This window comes from Pyxicephalus adspersus, chromosome 1, assembly GCF_032062135.1.
Source record: "Pyxicephalus adspersus chromosome 1, UCB_Pads_2.0, whole genome shotgun sequence".
NCBI classification, from domain to species: Eukaryota; Metazoa; Chordata; class Amphibia; order Anura; family Pyxicephalidae; genus Pyxicephalus; species Pyxicephalus adspersus.
The window spans coordinates 148269077-148282737 of record NC_092858.1 but is presented as its reverse complement, the minus strand read 5'-3'; the positions used below and the strand labels follow the sequence as shown (position 1 = coordinate 148282737).

At 37.5% G+C, this 13661-nt stretch overlaps 1 protein-coding gene across 3 annotated transcripts in view; it reads right to left on the bottom strand.

The window, feature by feature from the left end:
* Positions 1-420: 420 nt before the first annotated feature.
* Positions 421-13661, bottom strand: part of ANKRD13B (ankyrin repeat domain 13B) — a 116406-nt gene continuing 103165 nt past the window's right edge. The window contains exons 10-15 of one of the 3 annotated variants that reach the window (XM_072430718.1): positions 12265-12398; positions 11589-11746; positions 9232-9384; positions 8698-8858; positions 7626-7699; positions 421-1313 (exon numbers count right to left, since the gene is read on the bottom strand). In XM_072430718.1, coding sequence (XP_072286819.1) covers positions 1268-1313; positions 7626-7699; positions 8698-8858; positions 9232-9384; positions 11589-11746; positions 12265-12398 — 726 coding nt within the window. In that variant the 3' untranslated portion in view covers positions 421-1267. Of the gene's footprint in view, positions 1314-5647; positions 6674-7625; positions 7700-8697; positions 8859-9231; positions 9385-11588; positions 11747-12264; positions 12399-13661 lie in introns of those variants that run through there. The other 2 variants (XM_072430700.1, XM_072430707.1) reach the window with 2 other exon arrangements.

Below are 13661 nucleotides of genomic sequence, written 5' to 3'. Positions count from 1 at the left end.
CAGTGGGAAGAATGCCTCCTACATTGCTGCCAGTTGGAAGAAAGTCACCCTTACCGTTCATTGGTGTCACTGATTCATCAATGCTCAAGGAATCATTAGCAACCTCTGGAGGTACCCTAGTATTTCATGGAACACTGCAAAATTCTGTTACATCCAGCACTTGTGTGACCATTAAGTTGTCTATTTCACAGAAAAGATTGCTTGTGAACTATTTATTGCACAAATTCTATAACTGCTTGTGTATAATGAGACAAAATTGGGAAACAGATCAACAGAGAGATTTTGCTTGTTCATATGAAGGTTCTATGCTCTATGTTGATATGTTCATTCTATAAACTTTATTACTAGATAGAAAGATTGCTCCCATGAAATAGATTGTAATTTTGTTTGCAAGCAGTGCAACCAGATGAAGAGACAGGATTGGTATAGAAAGTAAATTTGTTTATTTCTGCACATACTTAAACCTTTAGCAATGAGTTTACAGCATGTGTATTGTACTTTTGTGGATTTTAAATGATACAAATAACAGGAAATATTTCAACAGAATGAATTGCTGGGAATATTTTTGCAGCAGCACCTATATATATATTTAGTGTAGAGGGATACTGAAACAATAAATTATTTATATTGCTTATTTTTATCTAAATATCTGTGAAAACAAGTACATTTTTACTAATTTAACTAGCAATTGAAATCTTTCATAATACAATATTTAAAAAGTTACAAATTTTAAACTGGTGTACTTCTAAAGTAAATAAAATGCTCAGTCCTAATGAGTATATGAGGGTTCTTTATATGGTTGCAGCACCTTTGGTTTGCCCTGTAGATCTGCACACCGTGCCATAGCCTGCATTTACCCTAACTCTGCCAATGGAGGGCACTATTGCACCTTTTGATTTAATTCGCTTCATATGGCACGGTGGCCCATGTAAAGGTATTAGGTGCCATGGAACATCAGTTTGCCTTCTCAATTTTCTTTTGTAAAATACAGATTTTATTATCAAAATCTGAAATGTATTGTGAAAACCTTTAGGGACATAGCAGATCCTTCCATCAGCTTAAAATATAATTGTGCTTTTACTGTGCAGTGCCGCCTTATACAGTCCTTGTTTGCTTACATGTTGACATTGGCGTCTGTTTCTTGAACTCCTCATTCCTCCAGGTCTCCCAATGCAATTTTTACAGGGGCGCCAAGTTTCTAGAGTTACATTGTTTCTGAATACATATTTTTCTTCCAATGTTCCCTGGAGCCATATGAAAGTGTCTGTCATTTCTGCCATATGCTTTGAAATCTGGTCCAGGGCCCTCCAGCTCTGAAGGGGATAAAAAATCAATTATTTTAGGTTAGTCTGACAAAATCTTGATAATATTACCTGTGGTCCTATCTCTAAGCATATGCTGAAAGCTCATGGGGAAAAGAACTCCAGATCTTATTGTAGATTGTGCACTGCTTGTAGTGATACAAACTTTCAGCAGCGTTTGCATTTATTGAGGTTATTATGGCTTTAGGAACGGGCCAATGTTACCCTGACAATGATACACCAGTGATCATTATAGAAAGCAGAAATGTATTATAAATACTATAAAAGTAGCAGAATATATGTAAAATATAGCGTATTTGTATGATGCAAGCGCCCCTTACCCTCTTATAACAACTATTTTATTTAATAAACAGAAATAAATATTAGCAGCCCAGTATTTGTAATTATTTCAATTTTTATGGTTTGTCAATATAATTTATTTAGTGTTAATATGAACTGGTTATTATGTTATCATTTAGTCTAAAAGAGTAGGAATGTTATGCCATTACATTTGCTTATATCACGTCCCTGTCAGTCAGTTTTATCACTGAACTTCCTCCTTTCTGGAATAAAAACTCTTTCTTAAAGGAGGAGTGGGTGGAATGTATAGTGCTATCTGCACCAAATCACCTACATGACATACTAAAGCAATGACCAGTCCTCCATATCACAGTATCTCCTTGAATCGTTCTGTATTGGCCAAAACAACACTGTTAAGACTTCTCTCTACATACATACACACTTACCACAAAATATTAGAGTACTGTAAACACTCAATATTTTTTCCCCCTTAAAATACAATTGGGGCTCAAAGGTTAGCACTCTGGTCTTTGCAACGCTAGACCTCAGGTTCGAATCTTGGCCAGGGCACTATCTGCATGGAGTTAGCAGGTTCTCCCTGTGTCTGTGTGGACATCCCAAAAACATGCAGTTAGGTTAATTGGCTTACCTAAAAATTGACCTTAGACTGTAATAAAGACATATGACTATGGTAGGGACATTAGATTGTGAGCCCTTTTGAGAGAAAGCTAGTGACATGACTATGGACTTTGTACAGCACTGTGCAATATGATGGCGCTATTTTATTAATGTGTAATATTAATAAATTAGGAGAGAATTTTATTTTAAACTGGGGTCACACCAGTAGCTGGCGCAGTGTCCTAATGTAAAGTGTGTAACAAACTCTTCCCCTCACAGACAAGAGACATTTGTAACACACTTGACATGAGAACACAGAACCACTTATGGGTGGCCAACAATGATGCACAAAGGATCATTTCAAAGCGAGTGATGCATCATAACCAATTAAAAAAATAAAAAAAATACTTGACAAAGAGGGTAAAAGATTTACAGGTTGAACCCATGTCATTTCCATTTTTTTCAATAACCTTAAATAAATGTTTTAAAAATAACACACCATTTATTTATTTATTCACAATCTTTGTTTTTTTTTTTTTGCTATTTCTAATAATGTTTTGAGTGTTAGCAGTGCATATGTTAGGCTCTAGGTTTATACTCGAGTCAATGTTTGTTCCTTTAAAAATATGTACTTTGGTGAAAATTCAGATCATTTTATATTTACCCATATACAGTATATCTGTGGAAAATAATGAACATTCAGCTTTTAAGATTAGAGTTTCAATTGATCCCAAAGGAAATTCGGTTGAGATCAGGGCTTTCTATTCACTAAACCAAAGTTTAACTTTATGGAGCAGGCTTTATGTACAGGGGAACTGTCATGCTGAAATAGAAAACTGCTTCACCCAAACTATTGCCACAAGGTTGGAAACATACAGTTTGGAAAATGTCTTTGCATGCCGTAGCATTATTAATGCCCTTCACTGGAAATACTTGGACTCAATCATTTGGAAGCGTGTCCACAGGGGCAGACATAGGGAGGTAACCTACAATTATACAGAGCCCCCCACACCACCCCTTGGACCCCAGTCAGTTCTAAACAGGGGCCAGTGTCAATATACCTTTGCCCATTTATTTCTCATCATCCAATAAAGCAGCATGAAGAGCAATGCTGGTGTAAAAGTTGAGTTTACTGTTGTGTGGAACATGAATTGTGTCTAATTGCTAATTGATGTGGAACTTGCTCCTTACCTTACTGACTGTTTTATTTTACATATATTGCCATACATAGATTAATAACTCCATATTCACACTTCCCTTTTAATAGTAATATTAAAATGTCTGAGACATAACTGTAAATGTCTGAGACCTGATACAATTATTCTAGATTTTCACCTTTTCTTTCTCTGCTTTGACATTCACCCAGTGACATTACTGAAGCCTCCTGTGCAAAGCATTCTAATTCAGCACATCACAATCCAAGTTTGGCATTTTGAACCTTCACTATGAAACTGACAGCAGGAATCTGATTACCGTGAATGACCCTCCATTCTAATACAAATAAAGCCGATCTCCTGGCATATATAACAGACACAGATGAATACAGGCCTGTGTATATCAAACATTATTAAAAGTTTTAATTATTAAGAAGAGTGTAAAGATTTAAATTCCCCGTATTATCAGCCTCTTGCAGTCCCTGTACAACACAGCTCGAAGTACCAGAGGAAGTAGTAATGCATGGAGCCAACAAGTTCATGTGCTGACAAATAGCATGCTGATAGGAAGACAAAGCAAAAGGACAGGGGGATGAGCTCATTGCTGTGCTGCTTATTTCTTCACTGTCCAGTAACAGACTGGTGTGGGTCCAGGATGACCTGGGCTCACAGAAAGTGACCAATGCAAGCAACCAGAATGAGGACATCCAATGGCAGAAACAAGTACTGCAGGTAAGGACTGAGGGTAAATATTGCAATAAACGCTAGTTTTGCTATTTTTATCTTTGTCTAGACTTTTAGTTTAATAAAAAGCAATTATACATTTACAATAAATAACAAGTGTGTGACAGTATCATTATTCAAACCAGCGTTGAAAGCTGCTTATGCATGATTTCCTGCAAATTAAAGCATATAATAAAAAAAAAATCAAATGTTCAGTGACAGCCAGTAAAGCAAATATAAGGACACTCTGCCCCAGGTCCCGACAACAGCTGTTTACTATAAAATAACAGCTGTTACCTATAAGGAAATTACAGGGAACATTGACAGACATGGAATCTCTACCGGTAAACCTTTCATCTTTGTGCTGGAAATACAGCGTGAACACCTACACACACAAATTACATGTATTTTGTTTTCTATTTCCCGACATTAGGAAAATAGCAGGAAAATAAAGTGCTTCTCTTTAATGATTGGTAGTTATGATGCTTTTTTTTGTTGTCACTTTTTCCAGACATAAAATGATCAACATTTTACTGGTACTGCTGTTTAAAACTATAATGGATAAAAAGGAAAAGTAATCCTTTTCACAGTTATTTGTAGCGTTTTCGAAATCTTTCATTTAAATGAGGAGGTGGCAATTGACTTCCGATCCTCTATATGCATTCTGAGAATTTGTAACTTTACAGGAATTATGCAGTCACAGTATCAGGTTCTTATTCCAATGCATTAGCTGACTCTTAAGTGAGGGTGAAGTGGTAAGTTCTGCCTTAGGTTGTTTCTAAAGCCACAATTCATTTTTCAGTATGTCTGACATCATGCTTTACTACACACAGTTTGCTCGAGCAAATACTTTTTTGTAAGTTTGTTTCTTACCAGAAAAGCTTACAAGTAACAGTACTTGCTGTTGCAGGCGGACAGCAACTCGGCCACTGCCTCTCAAATAGAAGCAATATTGTCAGCCTGCCAGATGTGCTCCTATCTATCGGGTTATCAGATAGGCAGCCAACCAAGGAGAACACCAAGTAGGCACACAATGCTGCTGCTAATTGTGAGGTTGCCAACCAGAAACAGTAAGCACTGGCAGAACTTTCTGGTAAGAAACTTTGTAAAACATTTACAAAATCAATTTGCTTAAAGCCCCACCCAATGCGAATATTTACCTACCCCTTTCCTGGTAACCTACTCCCAAATAATATATATACATATATACAGGCAAAGTGGCAGTGCCATTGCAAAGTTTTCCCCCCAAACCATCAATACGCATCCTACTTGTGCTCCCCTGCTGTTTATTCCTCAATTGCAGCCAGTACTACTATTCCTTGCATCAGCTGGTGACATAGAATAGGATAAGTGGTGACACCAATCCCTACGTGACAGTGCTTGGGCCTATAGATTAGATGCCCTGGATATTAATGGAAAAGAGAGCTGTTGGAGAGCACTGTCACTTTGTCCCTTTTTCTTCTGAGAATACATTGTGTTTTGTTTTTATTCATTTTGAAGGGCTGAACTCAACCCAACAATGTCAATTCCTAACAGTCACAAAATAAATGATGGAGATAAAAAAAAGATTTATTAATTCAAGGCTCCATGAGCACAGCTTATTTATTTTTTTTATTTTTACATCACACATTGAATTTTAGGTTTCAAATGAAAGGAACCCATTTCCTGTAACTGATTTGTGGAAATTGTGGTACTAATACATTATCCAACCACACGTGGCATTCTTTGTGGGGGGTTTAAAGAGGACACAATAAGCATTTCCCTCTCTAGCTTCTCATTAAAAGACTCAGACACATTGAATATACTCTATCATAATTTGTTAGCACTTACATAGACCTGACCCTGATAATTAAAGAATTAACATATATTGCGCACATAACCCAAAAAGGATTCAGATTTCTTTACATCCAACTACAGCTCTTTGCAGAGATCACTGTTACAGTAAGTTCCTTTTGGGTCACTATAAATATAAGGAGGTACCGCATTGTTAACCAGTTTGAGGCTGGAGCATCCAATTAATAAATATATCAGTAAGAAATGTGCTTCCAGCAACAAACAGGGTAAAACTCCAATCCATTTCACTACTATATAGATGGGAGAGCCTGTCCACACCTGAGCTTGTGACCAGTGATTGTTTTTGTTGTTAAATCTCTTAAGTTGTTGTGATACTTCCTAAACATTGATATCAGGAAGTATGTCAAGAAAAGTCTGCAGAAGTGTATGACCACCATTGGTTGCAATGCATTGTGTGTAACAGGAAGCTCCATCTGCACCCATTACTCTTCTTAATAAGGTTTCCTCAGTCATGTGTTTGTGGCTTCCCAAGTTAGCCCTTAGCCAATTTGGACAGGTCTTCTGGGTGCTTGTCTGCTAGAGTAGAGGTCCTGCTATTTCTCAGTTAAGGAGAGCTGTAGGATCCTTTCTAGCTCTTCTTCTTCTTGTTGCTTCAGCTTCTCTTCCTCCTCCAGCTCCTTGGCTGACAGCTCCATGGCTATTCGTAGCTGCTCCTGATAAGTGCTGAATGAATTGCTGGAGACGGAGTGTGGGGGGCTGCAGGGCTGGGTGTGCTGGGGGGTTCTGCAGATAAAGCCCAGGAACACAAAAATCACTCACCTTCTGCCAATGAGGGGATGATAAAGATTAAAATGCCTCATGGTAAAATGGAAACGTTAAATCAAAGGAAGAAAAAAAACCTGTTTTGCCATAGTCCACTGATTTTAAAATGAAAAGTATGGGGGGTTGACATGAAAAATGCTTTAGAAAAAACATATTATGATACCGAAACGGGATGTCTCCAGTAAATCAGAAAAAACACACAAAAGACCTGTAATGTTCCAATTCATTATTAGTATTACAGAAATGTGTCTGAATCTGAGCTTAATGTTATATGTTATATTAGTGGTGTGTGGCTGTATCCAAGCCAGTGAAATAATATTCAGAGACACATTAATAGCTTTAAAATCTTCAAGTACAGGGCATTTACAAAACTGACCATAGCTGCATTAATTTGTGCTCAGTGCAGCCAAATCCCTATCCCCAGCTTGCTGGTTAAAGAGTTTATTGAACCCTGAATGATCTTCCCTGCAGATCCCGGTGTTGATAATGGTGTAATCTTCCCTGCAGATTACAAGTGTTCTCCTAGGTGCAGTGTAATGAATCTCACTAATAATGAAGACTGAAAAATAAATAGCAAGTGTGGTCAGCCCTGGATGTGCTGTTTATTGTCATCTACACATACCCTAAAGGATTTCTCTACTTGGCTGTTGTGTTGTTTATTGTAGCAAAAACAAACTGTCAAAGGATGTCATAGATTCAAGAGACAACATACAAAGGAACAGAAACCATGTATTTCTATCTCCGAGGATGATGGCCATTGGTATTTTGTTACTTGAAACCAAATAAATAAGATTCTAGCACACATTTATGAAAGAAGGATAATTCTTATCAAATACAATAACATTACTTTTGGGAGGATCTTTAACAAATTGTACTTATGATCTGTGTTACTTTTATACTGCAAATTACAAACCTTTCTCCTTTTCGCTCATTAGACATTGGATGTGTTCCTGGCTTGCTGTTTGTCAGAGCTTCCCAAATCGTTACCTGTAAGGCAGAACAAGAAAGTTGCATATTTTGGTTCATGGCCAGTTAAGCATGGCGATATTACCATACTAAACTTTTTATTGACATCATTGGCTTTTAGGATAATCTGCTATAGGAGAGATAACAAGGTTGCCATCTGTTTTTATTTTTATTTTTTCAGTAACTGTTCCAAAACAATAAATAAAGTCAAGACATTTGAACGGCACAAATAATGTGGTTCAATGGCACAGAATACCATAGGCTCAATAAACCCCTACATATACATGTCAGTTAGGCAAATTGCGGTTAGAAATGACAATCTACATTTTAGCTTTTTTTTCTTTTTCTTTTTTTTTTTAACCGAGGGTTAATTTTAATACTTGTGTCTACAACGCTTTCTAGACATGAAAGAGAAGCTCATGGGAATGGCCTTTTTGTGGAAAAAAAAATCACTTTTTAACATGCCCCCTGGGAACAATGACCATGTCACAACTGCATTTTCTAAATGCCAGTAACTACACCCTAGGTACTATATGTATTTCTCAGCCAGGTCATGAAAGCTGAGTAATTCACTGAAGAGTATTACACTTCACATATACCTTTTACTCTCACTGAGCAGCGTCTCACCCCTCTTTTCTAGTGTTTCCACAACTCCACTCCTCTAACTTCTAATAGTTGGTCCTGGCAATGTCTTTAGTCGTCATTTTAATATCACAAACAATTTATTCTAAACAAAAACAATCACTTGATTGCATGGCAGAATATTGCCGCTAAACCTGCATTCATTGCGCTATTATTTAGAATATTCATTTCCTGTAGTAAATGTATAGCTGGTGCTGAACGGGTGATTTAGCTTTGACAGCCCTGCACTTATTTCTTCTAAGGGAAGAGCTGCAGTGTTTTCTCTGCCCCCACTTAATTCCCCATTGTATTCAGTTATACTTTAAGGCTACCTCTGAGCAGTATCACTTAAATTAACAGTATTAAACTTGTCCACGGTGATGGATAAGCCACCTTACCTGATCATATTCACTACCAGCTTCTAGCAAACTTTGCTGGATTGCAAACTGAAGCAGGTCATCCTCCTCCTCACGCATGCTCTCCCGGTAACTCCCTACCACACTGTACCCTCGTGGAGCTTCAAATAATGCTTGGTCCATCTCACAGCCACGTCCAGAAGCTGCAAACATACCAGAACACAAAGTCATAAATCTATCATCTATTTCAAGTGAACAGGACATACAGTGAAATTAAGTCATTCACAGAAATGTCCTGTTGTCTTTGAACTTACAGCACAAAAGCACCATAATAAAAGCAGCTAACTCTGTATGTATGTTCAGGCAAAGCAGTGAAGGTGGAGGCCTGGAGGAGCCATCTGAAATGTTGAAGTGGATTATGCTACCTGCCCTCTATTATCTGTGACATGAGGCACAGCCAATGGTAATCCTCTCTATGGTCACCCCTATGCAGGACCTCCTGTGCCCCCAGTGCTGAGGTCTGACACATACTGTTAGGGTCCCTGTGTCCCGTGTCCCCCTGCTGTGGCTTCATACTTATGGAGCTGGTGCTGCTAACGCTGCAGGAGTCGCTGCTTGGAGAGGGGGCTTCGCTGCTGGGGCTCTGACGGAGGGAGGACACTGGCTCATCACATCCATTCAGGTTTCCGAAGGTGATGCGGGCATTCAGGATGTGGAAAATAGGAATTTCTGTAAAAAAAAAAAATATATATTTTAAACAAATATGTCATATATAAATATTTATAATAACAACTATTGTGTATATGGACAAGTTTTATAACTCTTGAAATGTTACTCTCGCATTCACATAAACAGATCAGATCAGATGATGTCATTGGGAAGGCAGGACTGAAAGTGTGTTCCCATTTATTATTGCAACTGTATTCACTGTTTTTACATACAATAGATAGAAGCCAGATGGTTGTCGCTGAAAATTATCTTTCATGATCATCAAGTGCTGTACACACAACATTGTTCTGTCCAGCACCCCACTAAACTCTCCTCCATGGAAAAGCAAAGCGGCCATCTCAGGCACAATTCCTCTGACATGCATACGTAGCTTTACTTGCTTTCTATCCCAGCTTTTTTGTGGGTTTGATTAAATCAGTGAAATATTACCAGAGTGCACCTTTAAACTTACTTGTGTACTTGGCCACATTTCTGTTTCATACACTTTAAAAAAATAAATCTGCATACAGGCAGAAAATCAGTTGGATTGACACATATCCCAGCTCTTAATACTCCACATGCAGCCTAACCTTTACATTTGCAGCCAGCTCCAGCTGTTCCATATCACTGAAGTCTACAAGGCTTTCAGTATTTTATGAAGCAGCTCTGATTGTGCACTCATTTTGCAGTATGGAGAGCTCTACACATATTTATTGTATTGTACACGCCAATTTAAACAGCTGTGCACTTGAATAAACAATCCACGTATTTGTGATGAGAATTTCAATCATCACAAATATGCATGTTTCATACTAAATACTTTGTAAGTTACTAATAGCTGAAGTACTGTAAAGTGACATTATCATCGCCTAATGCAAAAGTGCAGAGAATGCTTTTGGATGTTTTTTCATCAGGAATAAAAATATTTAATATAAGTATTACTACTGGAAACTGCAGCTTATCTCAGTTTTGATATCAGTGTTGTCCGCAAATGCATGACATCTTGTATTTATGATCATGTTTTATGTTTGTATACACACATACATACACACAAACACATATAAGTGTCATGTACAAACAAGTCAGTAAACCCCCATAAAAGTTGTTGACTTTAATTTTTCACAATTTCTTCTACTGCAAAATATTTGTGGCTTTCCATGCATGAAGTTTTTTAAAATCTCTGACAACATTTCAATGGGATTCAAATCAAAGTTTTAAAAGTCTAGTCTTTATCTGAAGGTACTGTTTCACTTAGGTTATAATGTTTGACTGTTCAAATATGTGAAAATAAAGTTTACAAACATTTTATGAGGTGTACTTTTTATGATGCTAGATTATGATATACCTCTCAGGGACTTCCGTGGTGGGAGATCATTCTGTTGTGGTTATTTCTCAGAAACTTGAATGGTTAGATTTCCAGGGACTGGTTTGTGTCTCAGACACAAAGCAAGCATTATCACTCTCCTTAAGTTCACTGCTGGAGCTGATGCAGCATAACCTGTGGTTTGTTACCCAACATATAAGACTAAAATATAGTTTTTGTTTGGAGCTGGCATCCAAATTCTGTACCTTTTTTAGGAAGTTTGGGTGTGATTTCTATACAAGTAACAAGATAACATGCTTTTCATACCAGCTGCAACAGTGAGGTGGTCCCCTGAATGCAGTAGGAGAAGCCCTTCACTTAAGCCAGGGAAATCTCTGTACTAAAGGCCAGAGAAATGTCCAGACTAGCAGCAAGAAAAACTAAGGCCTTTGCCACACCCAGACGCCTGCTGACAACCGCTAGATGTCTGGGAGTGGTAACAAACAGTAACCATTGGGCTCTTTCTGATGTTTGCATACAATTGTGTTTTATTTACTTGAAATTGCTTGGAAAAACACTTGCAATTGCTGAAAAATGCTTGCATAAGCCGTTACAAGTAGTTCCAATTCAAGTGTATGGAGGCAGCAGTGGTGGCAAACTGCTTCTGTATGCTACATACATGGGAAATGTTGCTGCCACCAAAAAAATGGTATAAAATGGACCTATTCCTTTCTATTTTAATGATTATTTGCAAAAGAAAAACATGTAAAATCACTTGTAAAAAACAGTGGCGTGAACATGCCCTAAGAATTATATGAACTTAGTGGCTAACTAAACCCTTAAACCTCTATCTATTCCATATATGCTGAAAAATCACCTGTGTGGGCTGACTTATGTTAGCCTTGTCACTGCTTTTACTTACCAATTTTTACAGGAAATCCTGGGGGTAGCCTGAGAGTGATAAAGTCACGGAGTTTTGCAAATAGTGCATTGCTTATTGCCATGAGGTCAATGATAGGTGCCACCTGTTCCGACAGAGAGAGCGGGTGGTCCTCACACAACCAAAGTTTGGCTTTGAACCTACATGCGTTTCACAAACAAAGAAAGGTACAATTAGTAAAAACGAATTAATAATATGATAATAAGGATGCAATAATGTAACAGGCAGAATGCATGTATAACTTATATAATATTTTTCTAATGTGTTTTATTCTACTGTGTTTTATTTTTCCAAATGTCCTTTCTTAGGCAATGTCATGGCAGAATGAAATGCTAAATTCACACTTCCGGTTAGGTTGAGGTGCATTTACCAATTCTTTATGCTAGGAACTGCTGCCTCCTGGAGCAGAACGTACTAGCGCTACTTTGCTTTTTCCTGCTTCTAACACATGATCAGGAACTGACTGTTCACTTGCTGCCTAATATATTTCTTGATAGTTGCCATTGTAAAAAGGTAATTAATTCACACCACATACCAGAGGTTTTAATGTGTTGGCTTATCAGTATATATTGTAGATATTGCGGGTGTGCAATAGGTGATATTTCTATCCTACGTTGCCTAGCTTATCCATATGGTATCCATGATTAGTACAACTTACTTCTGAGTTTTGGTAGTGAGCTCCATGGGTCGCCCCATATCCCGATGCCCCAGCTCAAAGTTTGGATCAAAGTATTCATCCGGTGTAATGGCTGTTGGATTGGTCTGGCTAAAAGTCTGGGTAATTAAGGTCTGCTAAGAAAAACATTTGTTAAATACAATTATGTTAAAGTCCTCTAGAGCCTTTGTGATTGTGAACAACTTAATTTTAAAACTTGTAGGAATCAGTGATAAAGAAAATGCATGTTTTAGATATACAAGTCTAATATATTCGCTTGATTTTTATTTATATTATCAGTATGTGCTAATGTTGTAAAAAAATGGGTTTTAAATATACACATTCACTCAGAAAAGTCATATTTATTAACACTAATCTACTTTCCTAATACTGTAGCTAACATCAGTAGCATGAAGGCTGCACTTCACGCCTTAAAACCTTTTAATTTTATTTTGTCTATATTAATCTACAAACTTCAGTTATAAGATCACTTTGCAAATCTCATACTTATTAAATCAGGCCTATCATTATATTTTTACAATATATAAACTGGTGGCTAATTTTTTTAGGTTTGCGAACTAGATGTTTAATTGCTACTGTACTCTGGCATTAACTGAAGGCAGTGGATGTGCTCCAGTCATTTGTACAAATAAATTACTGCAAGCAGAATAAAAAGCAAATGACTGTCAAACCTAGCTTTGCAGCCAAGAATACCATGATGTTTTAATCAATTCCAGGCTAGGCAAATTACAGCTATTTACAGAGGCCTTGTGAGAGCCAATTCATAGCAGGTCTATTCAGGTAAACACAATGCAAGGCCTAGAGTGTACCCTGCAGATTATGTATTTTCTCTGTTATGGTCAAGGTTTATCTTTACAATATCAGTACTGAATATTAGAAATTCATTTAGACTAAAATAAATATTGCTCGAGTTGACTGCAACTCTGCAGGTCTTTTAGGCTTCGTAAAAATTCCTGTTCCATCTACAAAAATAATCAAATTACCTTTCACAAACACGTACATATTCACTAATTTAGGTTGTAAAGTCCTGTACCATGTATACATGCTAAAGTCATAAATAAAAATGTAGGTAATACCAATATTGGCTCATTAAATATAATTTGGGATGCAGGCAAAAATGCACATTGACTTTTTAGAACAAAAAATAGGTACCACTATTTGTTTTCTCCTAAACCAGGGGTCGGTAAAGTTTTATGGCCACTAGGCCATTTATTGGGTGGGCGGGAGCACAGTAGGCCGGACCCGCCCTAATGGCTCCGCCCACCATCAGGGAACGCCCCCTGAAGTGTATGCATTGCGGAGGAGAGGGATTAACCTTCAGGGAGCTTTCCCTATTTACCGGGGCACCAGAATATCAACGCCGGCCGCAGTAAATAGGG